The following is a 13879-nucleotide window of genomic DNA, read 5'->3' as shown; positions in this document are numbered from 1 at the left end:
CTTGGTCTTTTCAGACCTATGGCCTTCCTATTTACGTTTACCATTGGTTGAGAATATGAGGGCAAAATCAGATCCTATGTTCTGCACTTACTTACTCAGAATTGGAAATGGAACAAAAGAAGAACATACTTGTAAGTGCATTATGCTTCCGAATAGTATAATTCTACCATTTGAAGATGAAATCACATCTTTAAAAATTTTGATACATCATGTTTTTCCAAATATACAGGCATATGTTGACAATTTACATAATATGATAAATAGAGTTATTCTTACACCTACGAATGAATGTGTTGATTATATAATAACAAGATTTTACTCGAACAAATTCCCGGTGATTTTTCCACATACTATAGTTTTGATGAAGCAATTGACAAATCAGAACAAAGCTTGCACGAAGATTTCTTGAATACTTTGACACCAAATGGTATTCCACCGCATGAATTGAAACTTAAGGTAAATTGTCCTGTAATGTTATTACGGAATATTAATCCTTCCGAAGGATTATGCAATGGAACACGCCTTACTTGTCGAAAATTTGAGAAAAACGTAATTCTTGTTGAAATTACAACTGGTGAGTATTGTGGGAAATATGTTTTCTTACCAATGATCCCTTTTATACCTCTTCAAAGTGATCGAAACTCAATTCAATTTAAGAGAACTCAATTTCCAATTAGACTGTGTTTTGCAATGACAATAAATAAAGCACAAGGTCAAACACTTGATTTTGTCGGTCTATATCTTCCAGAACCAGTTTTCTGCCATGGTCAGCTATATGTAGCATTATCAAGAGCAACAACGAGCACATCTCTAAAAGTTTTATTGAAACCGTCAAGCATGGACAACTCACATAATACATGTACTAAAAATGTTGTGTACAAGGAAATTCTTTCGTTTATACATTCATATACCTAAAATGTTTGAACAGGTATATTTTTTATCTTTGAGAAATTTTTATAATATGTTCTCGTACAATAGTTTCCTCAATTTTAAATACATGAAAAATTATGTCGTTACTATTTTTTTCATTCTTTGCATTTGCTATAAAAAAATTTCACAGGTTTCATTATCGGGAATGAAAAGTTCTTTTTAATTCTTTGCTACATGTGTATAATAGAATCACTAATGACAGCTTCAATTACAACCTGCGTTTGCAAAAGGTATGATTCAAATTTTTTAGTGTTAGTTTAACAGTTTGCCAGATCGATAACTAATTTACTTTAGTAAAATTTCAAAATAAAAAGTAATTTCTCTATTTTTAAAATATATTTACCCTTAAGAGTTTCACATTGTCACATAAATATTCTTCCATCAGTTAAAATGTGCTCTTATGCCAATTATTACAATGTTCAACTTTGTCAAAAAAAAAAAAAAAAAAATTAGTATAATTATGGATTTTATGGAAACTCAATTTCAGATTCCCTTATTATCAACTTCAAGTTGTTTCCCCTCATATATTTTACAGTCTTTCACATTTAAGATATATGTAATTAATACTATTTCTACTACCTCTTAAAAGAGGGGGTTTATATTACTGTTCATTTATATCACAGCCGTTTACACCCACTGTTCCACAACCGTTTTTTCTACAGTTCACATTTTTTTTGAATAAATGAAACAGAATCTCCTTTCTTAACCCTAAACAAAACTCTGGCTTGCTTTCTCAAAACTCTTGCCCTTGTTCTCAAACTTTTAGATTTTGCAACCCGACGGCTGAAGGAGAGATCCATTTGAGGTACACTTGAAATACACTGTCTATGTTCTTGACAATGGAAGAAGGAGGCTTTTTCTATTATTCAACTTTTGTTTACGGTAAGGGCCTAGCTCTTCTTCTTCTTCTTTTTTTCTTTTCGAGTTAGTGGAGGAAGGTGATAATGAAGAGTATAGGACGACGATGGTCACTGTAGTAAATGGCAGAAGAATCGAAGGCTGTCAAACTTATTTGATAAAGAAGCACATATTAATAACGAAAAAGAAGAGGAAGAACGTTGTAGCCAATAATTTTCTTTTTTAGTTTAGTTTTCGGAAACCTTTTGAGTTGTTGATGAGGATTTAATTCAATTATGTTGATTTGTTATGGTGTTCTAAATCTTGATTGATTCAACTGGATTTCTAATCCTTTTGATTTTCTTTTAATAATCTAATTGATGTCAATTAGTTTGTGAGATAGATTTGTTAAACATTAGTTTCTCTACGAATATTATAAGTTCCCTAAATTTAAGTCTTAAATATAATTTGTCTGCCCTTTGTGCATCATACGTTCTGATTCTTGGACAGTTTTATGCTACTGTAATTCTATCAATAGGAAGACTAATGCTTGATTTTCCTTTTGAAGCTCATAGTTTATTGAAATCATTTTGCTGCTTCTGCTTCTTGCTGGTTCCACTTGTACACTAACGGAATTGCACTTTAATTGCTTACAAATGATGTGTAAAATACGATTTATGACTTTGTCATCAGCTATTTATAATCTGATTTTTTGCTTTTATAATGAATTAATCTAATACACTACTTTATGCAAGCTACTTAAAGCATTATCTTAATTTCTCTAGGTGTGGTTGCAGGATTAAATGCTCAACATGGTGTTAATTTAAGCACACCTACGTCTTTTAGCAATCCTGTTGCTGGAGGTAATAATAGTATGGACATGGGGGTAGTTGTTCGCTCTAGCAGACCTTTCGCAATGGTTGATGAAATTACAAAAGGATCTTTAGCAGCAGCAGATGGCTTACAGCTTGGAAATCAAATTGTAAAATTTGGGAATATGAAAATAGGTGAGAACTTGGTACAGAAGCTTACAACTGAAGCTTAGATAAATCAGAGCCATGCAATGCTTGTGGTAGTTATGGGGCAAGGTGTTTTCATAAATTTGACCATAAAACCCAACTCTTGGCAATGTCATGACCTACTTGGTACGTTACAATCTAATCATATTTTATATTTTTCCCTTTTGTTTAAACTATGTTTCAATTGGTCAATAAATCTCATTTATGCAAGTGAATCATGAAATGTTCAATTTCAACAAATCATCTTGAACTAAAAATATGTTAATGTTATATATTTGAATTTTGTTGATTTTATACAATAAGATCAATAATACATAAGTTTCTTTTAATTTCGATAGTCCAATAATATTCCTTGTTCTAATTAAGTTTTACATAGAGATGGTTTGATGCTCTTTTAGAATTTAATGAACATTTTATGCTTTCCCTTTACTTCGTGCAACGTTAGGAAATATTTGAGTGAATTTAACATTATTCTTCTTGATAGAATATACAAAACTGGTGTGTGTACATTAACGCTTTCCTATTTAATCATCTAACTTTGTTCGGTGAACAAAAAATTTTGTGAGCAACTATTTTTATTATATATACATTACATATTTCTTTATCAATGCATGAATTGATTTTATGGGAAACTTAATAAAAATTTTTTACTAATTTTATTATTAATCTAAATTCTAACTAACAATGTTATTTTTTCAGAGTAGGATTACAGTCATCCTATATCTAAAGACGATTAATCTTACATGGTCGAAAATATATTCACTTTCAATGCTGATAAATATGCAAAGATGGAATTTGGATTGAATTATATGATGATATGTTTCCTTGCATTATGCTATATTGTTATGTTTCTTAGTATATGATATTTTCAATTTTTATTAATCAAATGATGAACATATGAAAAGATAAATTTTCAAGATGCTTATTCTTTACATTCCTACTTTTTAAAAAAATGGAATCTTACGTCTACTGTTCATCTAGGAAGCATTTTAAGTGTTTTCCATCGTATCTCCAAATCCATCTGGCAAAGTAATTCTTATACTAAGGGTCTAATAATTTTTTTTATACGATATATATTCTTCTCTAGCCAAAAACAATCTGCTACCGAAAACTTTAATTCATAATTCCACCTTAAAAAAAAAAACATTAGCTAGCCCTAATTTCTCTTCTTCTTCTTCTTCTGAATTGTTGAAATTAATTCAAAATAATCTATAGGAATTGAAACATTTGTAAGTATAATTCGCGTACGGCATTTCTCTTTGAAATGTTATGTAATTTCAATTTATTATTTGTAGAATATTAGACAGAGTATTAGTGAAATTTAGTGATCGCTGGTTTAGTATGTGTGAAGATCAATTTGGCTAATTTTCGCCTTGCCTTGTCACTATTATATCTAATTCAGCATTGACATTTTTTTACCTTTCTAGGTTTCTTCAGGTTAGAAATGACTTATATTCTTTGACAAATAAGAAGTTGATTATTGCAATAGATATTAAACCATACATATAAATTTTCTAAATATCTTCTAACTCTTTTCTATAATAGTTTGGACTGCTTTACGTTTCATATAATCTTCATGTCATGCTTGATGTTGTCGCAAACAAGGGATAAAATCTGCTATCTTCATTCGTTCATGTCTTCAGTTAACATAACTTTAGATAAGAAATTCAGTCAATTATATCAAATATGTACTTTTTGACTTTTTGCATCCTTTTGTCTATGTTATTTTAACTCTGGTCCTTCCTAAATGAATGCATTATGGCAATTAATGCATGAACGTTGGACGTCCTATATCTAATCTATTTATCGTCTTTTTTGTGGTAAGGTAAACCGACAATGAGAAGTTAGCTGATGATGAAGAGGAAACTAAGGGGAAGTACATCCATGGTGATGTATTCAAGTACCTGAAATACAAATTTTTGTTTATAATAAATGATGGTTCAACCTTAGTATCCTTTATTATATTTTCCAACGTCCTGGGTTTGAAGTTTTCTATTTACTCTTTCACTTAATTAAAAACTAATGTTTTTCATACAATTCATACATTTTTCGACCATAAATTGAATTTTCTTCTTACTAATGTAATAAGTGAACACAATAGTTTTTCAAAATACATAAATCCAACAGAAAATAAAGAAAAAAAGACAAACAACAACGATAATAACATTTAACCTGATAACACCTATGATAATATAAGTTAAGCTCCCCACAAGTTCGTGAATAGATAAAATTACTTAATAAATAAAGGGAATAAATAAAGTTACTTACTAAATGTATTATGCATGAAGCACTCGTATTTGAAACATATGTATTAACAATCCTTCTTCCAATTTGTAAATCTAACATAATGTATTAAATTTTAGCAAATTATAAAGTAATATTTTTCAAAATCAACACGTGAACCAGTAAAAAACTAACACAGAAAACTACCAACTTTTTATAAAAGCCTTTTCAATTCTAAGTATATATCTACATGAAATAGATATTTTACAAATGAAAAAAAATAGTACGTTACTTTCCACGCACAACTTTTAAACGTATAAACCATCATTAATTATACACACACACACACACACACACACACGTGAAATAGATATTATACAAATGAAAAAAAATAGTGCCAACTTTCCACCCAAAACTTTTTCATATAAACCATCATTAACTTTTTCTTTCACTTTAATTCTCATTCATACAAAAAGATATTTTACAGACCAAGTGTATGGTTGGATATTAAAACAAAGATTCTTCTACTCATGTTCTATCTATTAATATCTGCTTTCGACTAAATAATTTTATGTTACTTTTACTTTCCCCTTCAGCATCAAAATTCTACAACAGTATCGTAAACATCATACTCTTCAACTACAACTGCAAAAGTTTAAAAACTCCGTTTTCGTTTTCTTATTGGTAAGTTTTACATGTTACTATCGTTTTACTATAACTATCTTTTATTAATCCAAAAGAAGAACGTTAGATTATTTCATAAAAAACTTTTAGAATTAAAAAAATTGATATCATTTTTTTACGATAAATTTAACGTAATATTAACAACTGTAACTATTTGTGTAATAATTTCTTCTTCACATAATCATAGGATATCAAGAATGGCCGCATTTTATAAACTTATCCCACAGATTTCCACTTTTGAGAAGAATTGGACTGCAAAAATCATAGTTGCAGGAAAACAAGCCCCTAAAATTGCTCGAAATAACATTAGCCGCTACCAAAACCTTCTCTTAATGGATTTAGAGGTAAATATATATCTTCTTATTTCTATTCTAAATATTTGTTTTCGTAATATATTTATATAGAACTCATTTTTACATTTGAACAGGGTAACAAAGTTACTACCATAATCTATGATACAAATATTACAGCCCTTGCAGATGAGCTAACACTAGGGAAAACATACATGTTATCAAATGCAACTGTAAAAGACAACAGAAATGAGTTCAAATGCTCGCTTGAAGACAAAGTTTGGACCATAACAGTAAAGACAAAGATAGAAGAATTTAAGGAGGATAATTTAAACCTTCTCTTCTCGAGATATGAACTCACAACATTCAACAAACTTGAACGATACATGGATAGTAATGAAGAGATAAGTATGATCACAAACACATTAACTTATAGCCAATATAAATTTAGTTAACATTTTTTAATCGTTCTATTTATATTCATTTTATCATATACAAAATATGATATCAACACAACTTCTTTTTTGCAGGTGTTATAGGCGTCGTTATAGAAGTTCGTCAAAAAAGAATTATCCAGACCCAGTTTGGCACACAAGCCTGTCTTCAAGATGTTGTGCTGATAGATAAGTCTTTCCAGACGATCATATTAACGATGTGGGATACTTTTGTTGAAAATGAGTGCGTTACTATAATAGATAACATTGGAAGCAAACCAATCATTTGGGTGACTAATTTAAAAGTTTCTTCGTACAACGGTAAACAGAATAAAAAAAATATTTTCTTTACATTTATATTTTAAGTAAAATGAACACTAACTTTATGATTGAAATTTTTTATTTTTTTAGGACTTACGCTCTCTACAAAAGTGAACAGCACTTTTTTCATTAATCCTGTAATTGTAGCTGTCATAGACTACAAAGAATGGTTATCGAATAGAACTAACAAATTTCTTCTATTTTTCTAACTTTATAAATATCGGTAGTAAATCTCACATTTCATTGTTTGCTTTATTTATGCAGGATTGAAACAAACAAAGAAAAAATTTATTAAAAATAACACTTCATTTAACAAAACTTACTATGTAATTTAATTAACTTCTCTATATAGGGTAACTGCTTTAGTACATATTGAAGACAACTCTGGAGGCTTGGATGCAACCATAATAGGAGAAACCGCAGAAACTTTATTGGAAGCAAATGCCGTCCAAATTATGAACCATTTTGAAAAGGTTAACTCCAAATACTACTAAATTTTTAATAATTATTTGCATTTACTTCATCATATTAAATGAGTATAATTTTAATATTTCAGGACATGGATACACAACTAAAAGATCTCATAAGAACTAACAACGAAGAAGAACGGCTTTTTTACCTAAAAGTAACACTAAGAAGCCAAAATCCACCTGAAGACCGATATGAAATTATCTTCATATTCAACTTTTCAACAACAACTGACATTGATTCTTCAAGTACAATCATAGAATTGGATTCTTCTCTTGTAACAACTGATGATAGTTCAAACAAAACATCTACGAAAAGTAAAGAGAAGATGTGCATGACAGATAATCAAGATTCTACAAACGCCAACGAAGTGCTTGCACCAAATGCAAAGAGGGCTCTCTTTCAAACTCGAGACCAAAAAATCGAAACTCGTTCCAAGAAGAAAATGAAGACTGATAAACACGTTGAAGATGCTGATGTCCTTAGCTCTGGATAAAACCTCAACTCACGTTCGTTTTGTTTTGGGATAATATACAATCTAACAGTAGACACTTCTATGATTCTACAAGCAACCTATAATCTATAAATCTCTAGTAGAATAATGAGTCTTAGATTCAGTTATATGATTTTGGTTTCTAAATAGAACAGGTTGCTTTAGATATTTTGGTATGTTTTTGTTGTTAAAAATGTAAATACTGTGAAATCACAGAATTGTACTCGACCCGTGGTTGACACTAATATATAAAACTTCTTTTGCTATCAATAAAGAATAGTTAAAACTTCTTTTGCTATCGATAAAGAATAGTTGTGTAAAATACATATATTTTACTTTATCTATTAGTTAAATATTATCTCCTCCTCAATTTCGCTTAATCGAATACGTAATCAAAACACAAGTTCAATATACTTGCATTTTCCATTTTCTAATTTTTTAAATTAATTTCTTTTTTTCTTTGTTCCAATAAAGTTTACCTAGCTTTTAAATAATCTTTTAAACAAACTGTTTCGTTTATATAGTTAATTGGTAATTAATTATATCGTTTATATAACTGTACTCTTTGTGCAAACTCTCTCTTTTATTTAAAAAAACTAAATAATTTAACAAAATAAAAAAAATATAAATTTATTCATTTTCTTTTAATTGCATGCTTGGAAAAAACTAAATTCACCTCTGCTTTCTTTTAAAATATAAATATTTAATTCATCAAGAAAACACTATGTTACGATAAAGTATTTTCTTTTTTTATAAACTTAATAATTATAACATATGATAAAGGAAGAATTAGTTTCATTGATCTAAATGATTTCACATAGAAAGAATTATGTAACATGATAATTCCCAACAAGATACGTATTACCTTCAACAGTTTAACCACTTATATCCTATCATTTTACTATGAATAAAAAATATCCTTTTTAAATACATATTTCAATTTATCTATTACTTAAACATAGTTTCCTCTTCAATTTTACATATCTTAAAACATAAGTTCAATAAACTCACATTTTTCATTTTGTAATTATTCAACAAAGTCTACTTACCTCGCTTTTAAATGAACTTTTAAACAAATTTTTTAATTTATACCGTCAATTATTTCATTCAATAAATATTTTCATAAACTTACATCAGCAATTACATATAATTTTACTTTTCATGCAAACTCTCTCTTCTACATATATAAATAAAAGAAAAAAAATACGATTTTACAAAATCCAGAACAAACAGAAAATAATTCATAAGTAAAAAACACCAACAAAAAAAAATTAAAATATTCTCTCTAATTAAAATAAAAAATGAGAAAAAAAATAAATAGTAAATGAAACATTTGTACATTTCAACTACCCACATTGTAGTTAACAACATCTATCTACCCACATTCAAACTACTATCCAAACCTACCTATCCACATTTACTAACCGCAATCCATCACTTCCACCATGTCTTGGGATAAGAAAAAATGTAGAGGAATTCAAAGAATATTTTGGATACAAATTCATCAGCCAACAGATTCTTCAATAATATGAATATCAAAGCTAAAATGAAACCTAAAACTTATTCATGCAAATCTCAATCATTTTCATTTGGCCAAAAAATATTGAATCTATCACTAGCTGTTGAACAACTCCTCTTACTGAACCTCAAGTTTGTTAATATCTCGAAGAACATTTACTGAATCTCAAATTTGTTAATATCTCGAAGAACATGAAAATTTTGAATTTAGAAAGCACGACTCTTTCGACAGAATCACTCCAAGCTGCTCGGAGTGACCACGCTCTGGACTGCGCATAGATCACTTTGGGCTGCGCGGGGTGATCTTGGCGCCTTTATGTTCCGCGCTGCGCGAGAGATCACTCCGCGCAGCACGGAGTGTTCCTTTGGGAACACTCCACTCTGCGCGGAGTGTCTCCAAAACGTTACAATAAAAAAAAAATACATTATACCCAAAAATTTATTATTTATAAAATTAAAAACATTTTATAATAAATACAAATTATAATATAAAACTCATCTTTCATTATTTATAAAATTAAAAATATTTTACAATAAATACAAATTATTATATAACCAGTCATCTTAAAATTTTTCGTAACACTTTTAATTTCATTAAATAATTATATTCTTTTCCAAAATTCGACTCAAAAATACATTTTTTATATTTAGAATTTTAATATCAAATTTCCATATTCAAGAATAAAATTTTACTTTCATTAAATAATAATATTCTTTTCCTAAATTCGACTCAAAAATACATTTTTTATATTTAGAATTTTAATATCAAATTTCCATATTCAAGAATAAAATAAAATGCGAGGGGTAAATATATTTTAACATTCCTTGTTAAATATTTATTTTTAATCTTTTAATTATAACATTTAATTTCTCGAATTTAGTACTTCAAAAAAATACAAATTTAACACATTTAATATAATTTATTTTCTTCGATCAACTACCACGTCTAATGTAAAAAATTTCAATTATCTATTAACATCAAAAAATGTTTCTTTTACTTAATTGATTTTTTAATTACTATAATTCTCAATTACATTATACCATAATTTTTTTTATTAAAAACCCTTTCACAAAAAAATACAAATTTAGTTTCTCGAATTTAGTACTTCAAAAAAATACAAATTTAACACATTTAATATAATTTCTTTTCTACGATCAACTACCACGTCTAATGTAAAAAATTCAATTATCTATTAACATGAACAAAATTTTCTTTTAATTAATTAATTTTTTAATTACTATAATTCTCAATTACATTATACCATTATTTTTTTTAATTAAAAACCCTTTCACAAACATACATATCTTCATTTTTATTTATTTAAATTATACATATAAATTCATTTTATCTAAAGGTGAACATAATGAACTTAATCAAAATTTTTGTTTTTCTATTTTTATACACATATAGTTATTAACTATCATTTGATTTATTTTAACTTTCGTATAATTTTTTCTTTAAATATATTGCATAAATATTAAAGTTAACAAATTTTATTTATTCAAACTACATATCAATCATAGTTCAAATGATGTTGTTTCGATTTATATATTGTACTATCATATTTCTAATATGAAACTGTAAAAATATCATAAAGTTTCATACAATTGTAACCAATTATCCTTTCCATCACAATATATATATACAGTTTCACATCAAACACAAAACACAATGGTTCAAATAGTATAGATATAATACTAATTTTTTTTTTTCATGAAGTTGCAGTTTCTAAAATTTATTCATCATCATGAACAAAATTAGCCAGTTTCTAAAAAATTATGTTAAATTAGTATATGAATAAATTTGTTGACTACTAAACAGTTTTTTTATTACTTTTTGCAGATGTCACTAGAATACATATTACCTCTAAATCAATGGTTCTCTGCTACAATTACTCAATTTGCAAATCATCAATATTTTAAAGATTTTGTAGAACTTATAAATGCAGATGATCGAGTCTCTTTATTGTGCAGTCCATTCCATGGATTCATTTGTGGAAATATGAATAAGAAGCAAAACGACAAATTTAGCAGCAAGTTAACACATGAGTTCATAATGAGACTTATAAACTGTGGTAAAAATAACAAAGTTTGGGTACAACTAGACGATCGTGTAGCTCGTTTTGGCCTACAAGAATTTTGTCTCATAACTAGATTGCCATGTCATGAACCTACTGTTGATCTAAATTTTAGTAATACTCGACTTAGAGATGAATACTTCGATGGTTCAAAACGAATAACTATGATAAGACTTTTTGAAGTATTTCATATATGTGAAGATTGAGAAGATAAATTTAAGTTGGAATTAGTTATGTTTGTCGAATGTATTTTAAAACCAACTGGAAGACACATCGATTACAGAACTCTTGGAATGGTTGAACAGCTTGATGAATTTCTTACGTATCCATGGGGACGTAAGGCATATTTTGTTCTATTACATTCATTACAAGAATCACAGCTTGAAAGAATACGAAGAATGCAACAAAATAACCAAGCAGAATGTAAATATTCATTGCATGGTTATCCACTTGTATTCCAGGTATTTTTCTTACATTTATTCCCTATTCGATATAATTTAATCATGTAAAAACGTTAATATTCCTTTTTACTTATATTTCAGTATTGGATATACGAAATTTTTCCTAAAATTGGACGACAATTTGGTCACCGTATCCGTACAAGTTTAAAATGTCCACAAATGCATAAATGGCAGCCTCAAATGATATTAGCGAAAAATGTTATTAAAGAATTTTTAGCTACTGAAGAGGTATGTTCATTTCAGTATACAATTAAATATATGTTTTATTCTTTATAAATAAATTTTAGAGAATACGTCTGATATTTTATTACAATATTACCATTATAGATTACAGTAATTGCAACATTAAGTCCTACTGAAGCAGAATTGGAAACATTCTGGTATACAACTCTTTCACTGCCAATTGACAACCAACATTGTACATTAGACATCATTGTCAATGGTGAATTGGAAAATACAACAGAACAAATTCGAGCATATAACATACATCCACAAGAAACAACTGTACACAGTTCAAATAGAGTTAAATCTACTTCTTCCGGTACTTCAGACTATGTAACTAAACAAAATATGGAACAGATGTTCAATGTACATAGACAAGATGTCTTTGGTTTCTACGACAGCTTGAAAACACAGATGATTCAAGAAGCAACAAAGTAAGCAGCTCAGTATCATACGATTCTTGAAAATCAACAAACTCTCTGTCAGACACTTCTTGACAATCAAAAACAATTTTTTGAAGTGCAGCAAAAAAATCAACAGGAACATTTTCAGGGCATACAATCTGACATGCATTCTTATGTGGATACCAGTTTTGGTTTAATGAAGTCTTACATTGATGAACAAAATCGAAATATGCAGAATCAGTTAACCAACCGGAAATCACATATGGAATCAATTGTAGCCTCTGTACAACATGATTTGCCCCTCCAACAAATCAAGCTGAATTTGAAATGCCTTCAACATCTGAACATGCAGAACACGTCGAAAGATCAACAAAAGAAAAAAAAGGTAAGCAAAAAGAGACACAATCTCCATCACCATCACCAACGGCAACGAATACTTTAGAAGATTATAACATCGACAAATACAAAAATATTAGAGAATGGATATCAGAAAATCCATCAGAGTAAGATATTAAATTTAACTTCGTTAACTTAAATATTCTATTTTGTATTTTACTTATTTAATAACAATTTCATTTTTTCTTATATAGTGCATACTGGAAAGATGAAATTGGCAATCAATACGCAAGACATTCGCTGATAAATATAATAAATCAAATTAAAGATATAAATATTGTGGTAAGTCAACTTTAGCAATCTTAATTAATTTTACTTCGTTATTAATATAGCTAATTTAAATTTTTTTTACTAGCATATTGATATAGAATTAAAGCTGTTGCGAAGACTCATTCATGATACATCTTCCCCGGTTTCCAAAGAATATGCAATCATGGACTTTCGATTCGAGAATGAATGTGTTCATTGGTACACAACGATCAAACAAGAAGCAACCGCTTCTGTGAATAATTTCCAAGCATTAGAGCAATACACAAAAGGAGAATTACCTACATTTGCTCGACTCTGGATAACATACAACTATTTATTGATTCCAGTCGCATATCCAGGCAACAGTTGGTTTATTTTTCTTGTTGATTTTGAAAAGTGGAAATTTCAAGTATATGATTGCAGCCACAACATTCATACACCAGATGCAATCAAGTTACGTGCAGCCCCAGTTTTGGATGTAGTACAATCATTATTAATAGCTACCGACATTTTCTTCGGGAAGCCAAATTTACGAAAACATAGAAATAAACGTATGAAATTGGAAATCATACCGTATCTACCTTGTCAAAATAATGGGTAAGTATCTCAACAATTTACTTTAATATTTATTTTTCTATTCAATTTTATTTTACATTTATAGCATTACTATAAAATAACTTCAAACTATTTTTTCTGTAGGCCAAACTCTGGAGTTCTTCTTCTCAAATACATTAAATGCTTCATTTTCGAATATCCATTAGAAGCAGTTTCAACTGAGAAAATACGTTTATACAGACGAAAAATTGTCACAGATATCTGTCAAAATGAATATTTTTTCCGTCCATATTTATC

At 28.4% G+C, this 13879-nt stretch overlaps 1 protein-coding gene and 1 long non-coding RNA gene across 2 annotated transcripts in view; both read left to right on the top strand.

Moving 5' to 3' along the window:
• Positions 1-240, top strand: part of LOC111366916 — a 5593-nt gene extending 5353 nt beyond the window's left edge. Inside the window, exons 6-7 of the mRNA XM_022987598.1 lie at positions 15-131; positions 230-240. Coding sequence (XP_022843366.1) covers positions 15-131; positions 230-240 — 128 coding nt within the window. The remainder of the gene's footprint in view (positions 1-14; positions 132-229) is intronic.
• Positions 241-1706: 1466 nt separating this feature from the next.
• On the top strand, positions 1707-4758 carry LOC111366540. Its single transcript, XR_002697682.1, has 3 exons — positions 1707-1812; positions 2565-2912; positions 4612-4758. It is a non-coding gene; the product is annotated as an uncharacterized LOC111366540 (long non-coding RNA).
• The last annotated feature ends 9121 nt before the right edge of the window (positions 4759-13879 follow it).

This window comes from Olea europaea, chromosome 18 (genome assembly GCF_002742605.1).
Source record: "Olea europaea var. sylvestris chromosome 18, O_europaea_v1, whole genome shotgun sequence".
Lineage (NCBI taxonomy): Eukaryota > Viridiplantae > Streptophyta > Magnoliopsida > Lamiales > Oleaceae > Olea > Olea europaea.
Note: the sequence above shows the minus strand (reverse complement) of the source record. Positions and strands in the feature narration are given on the sequence as shown.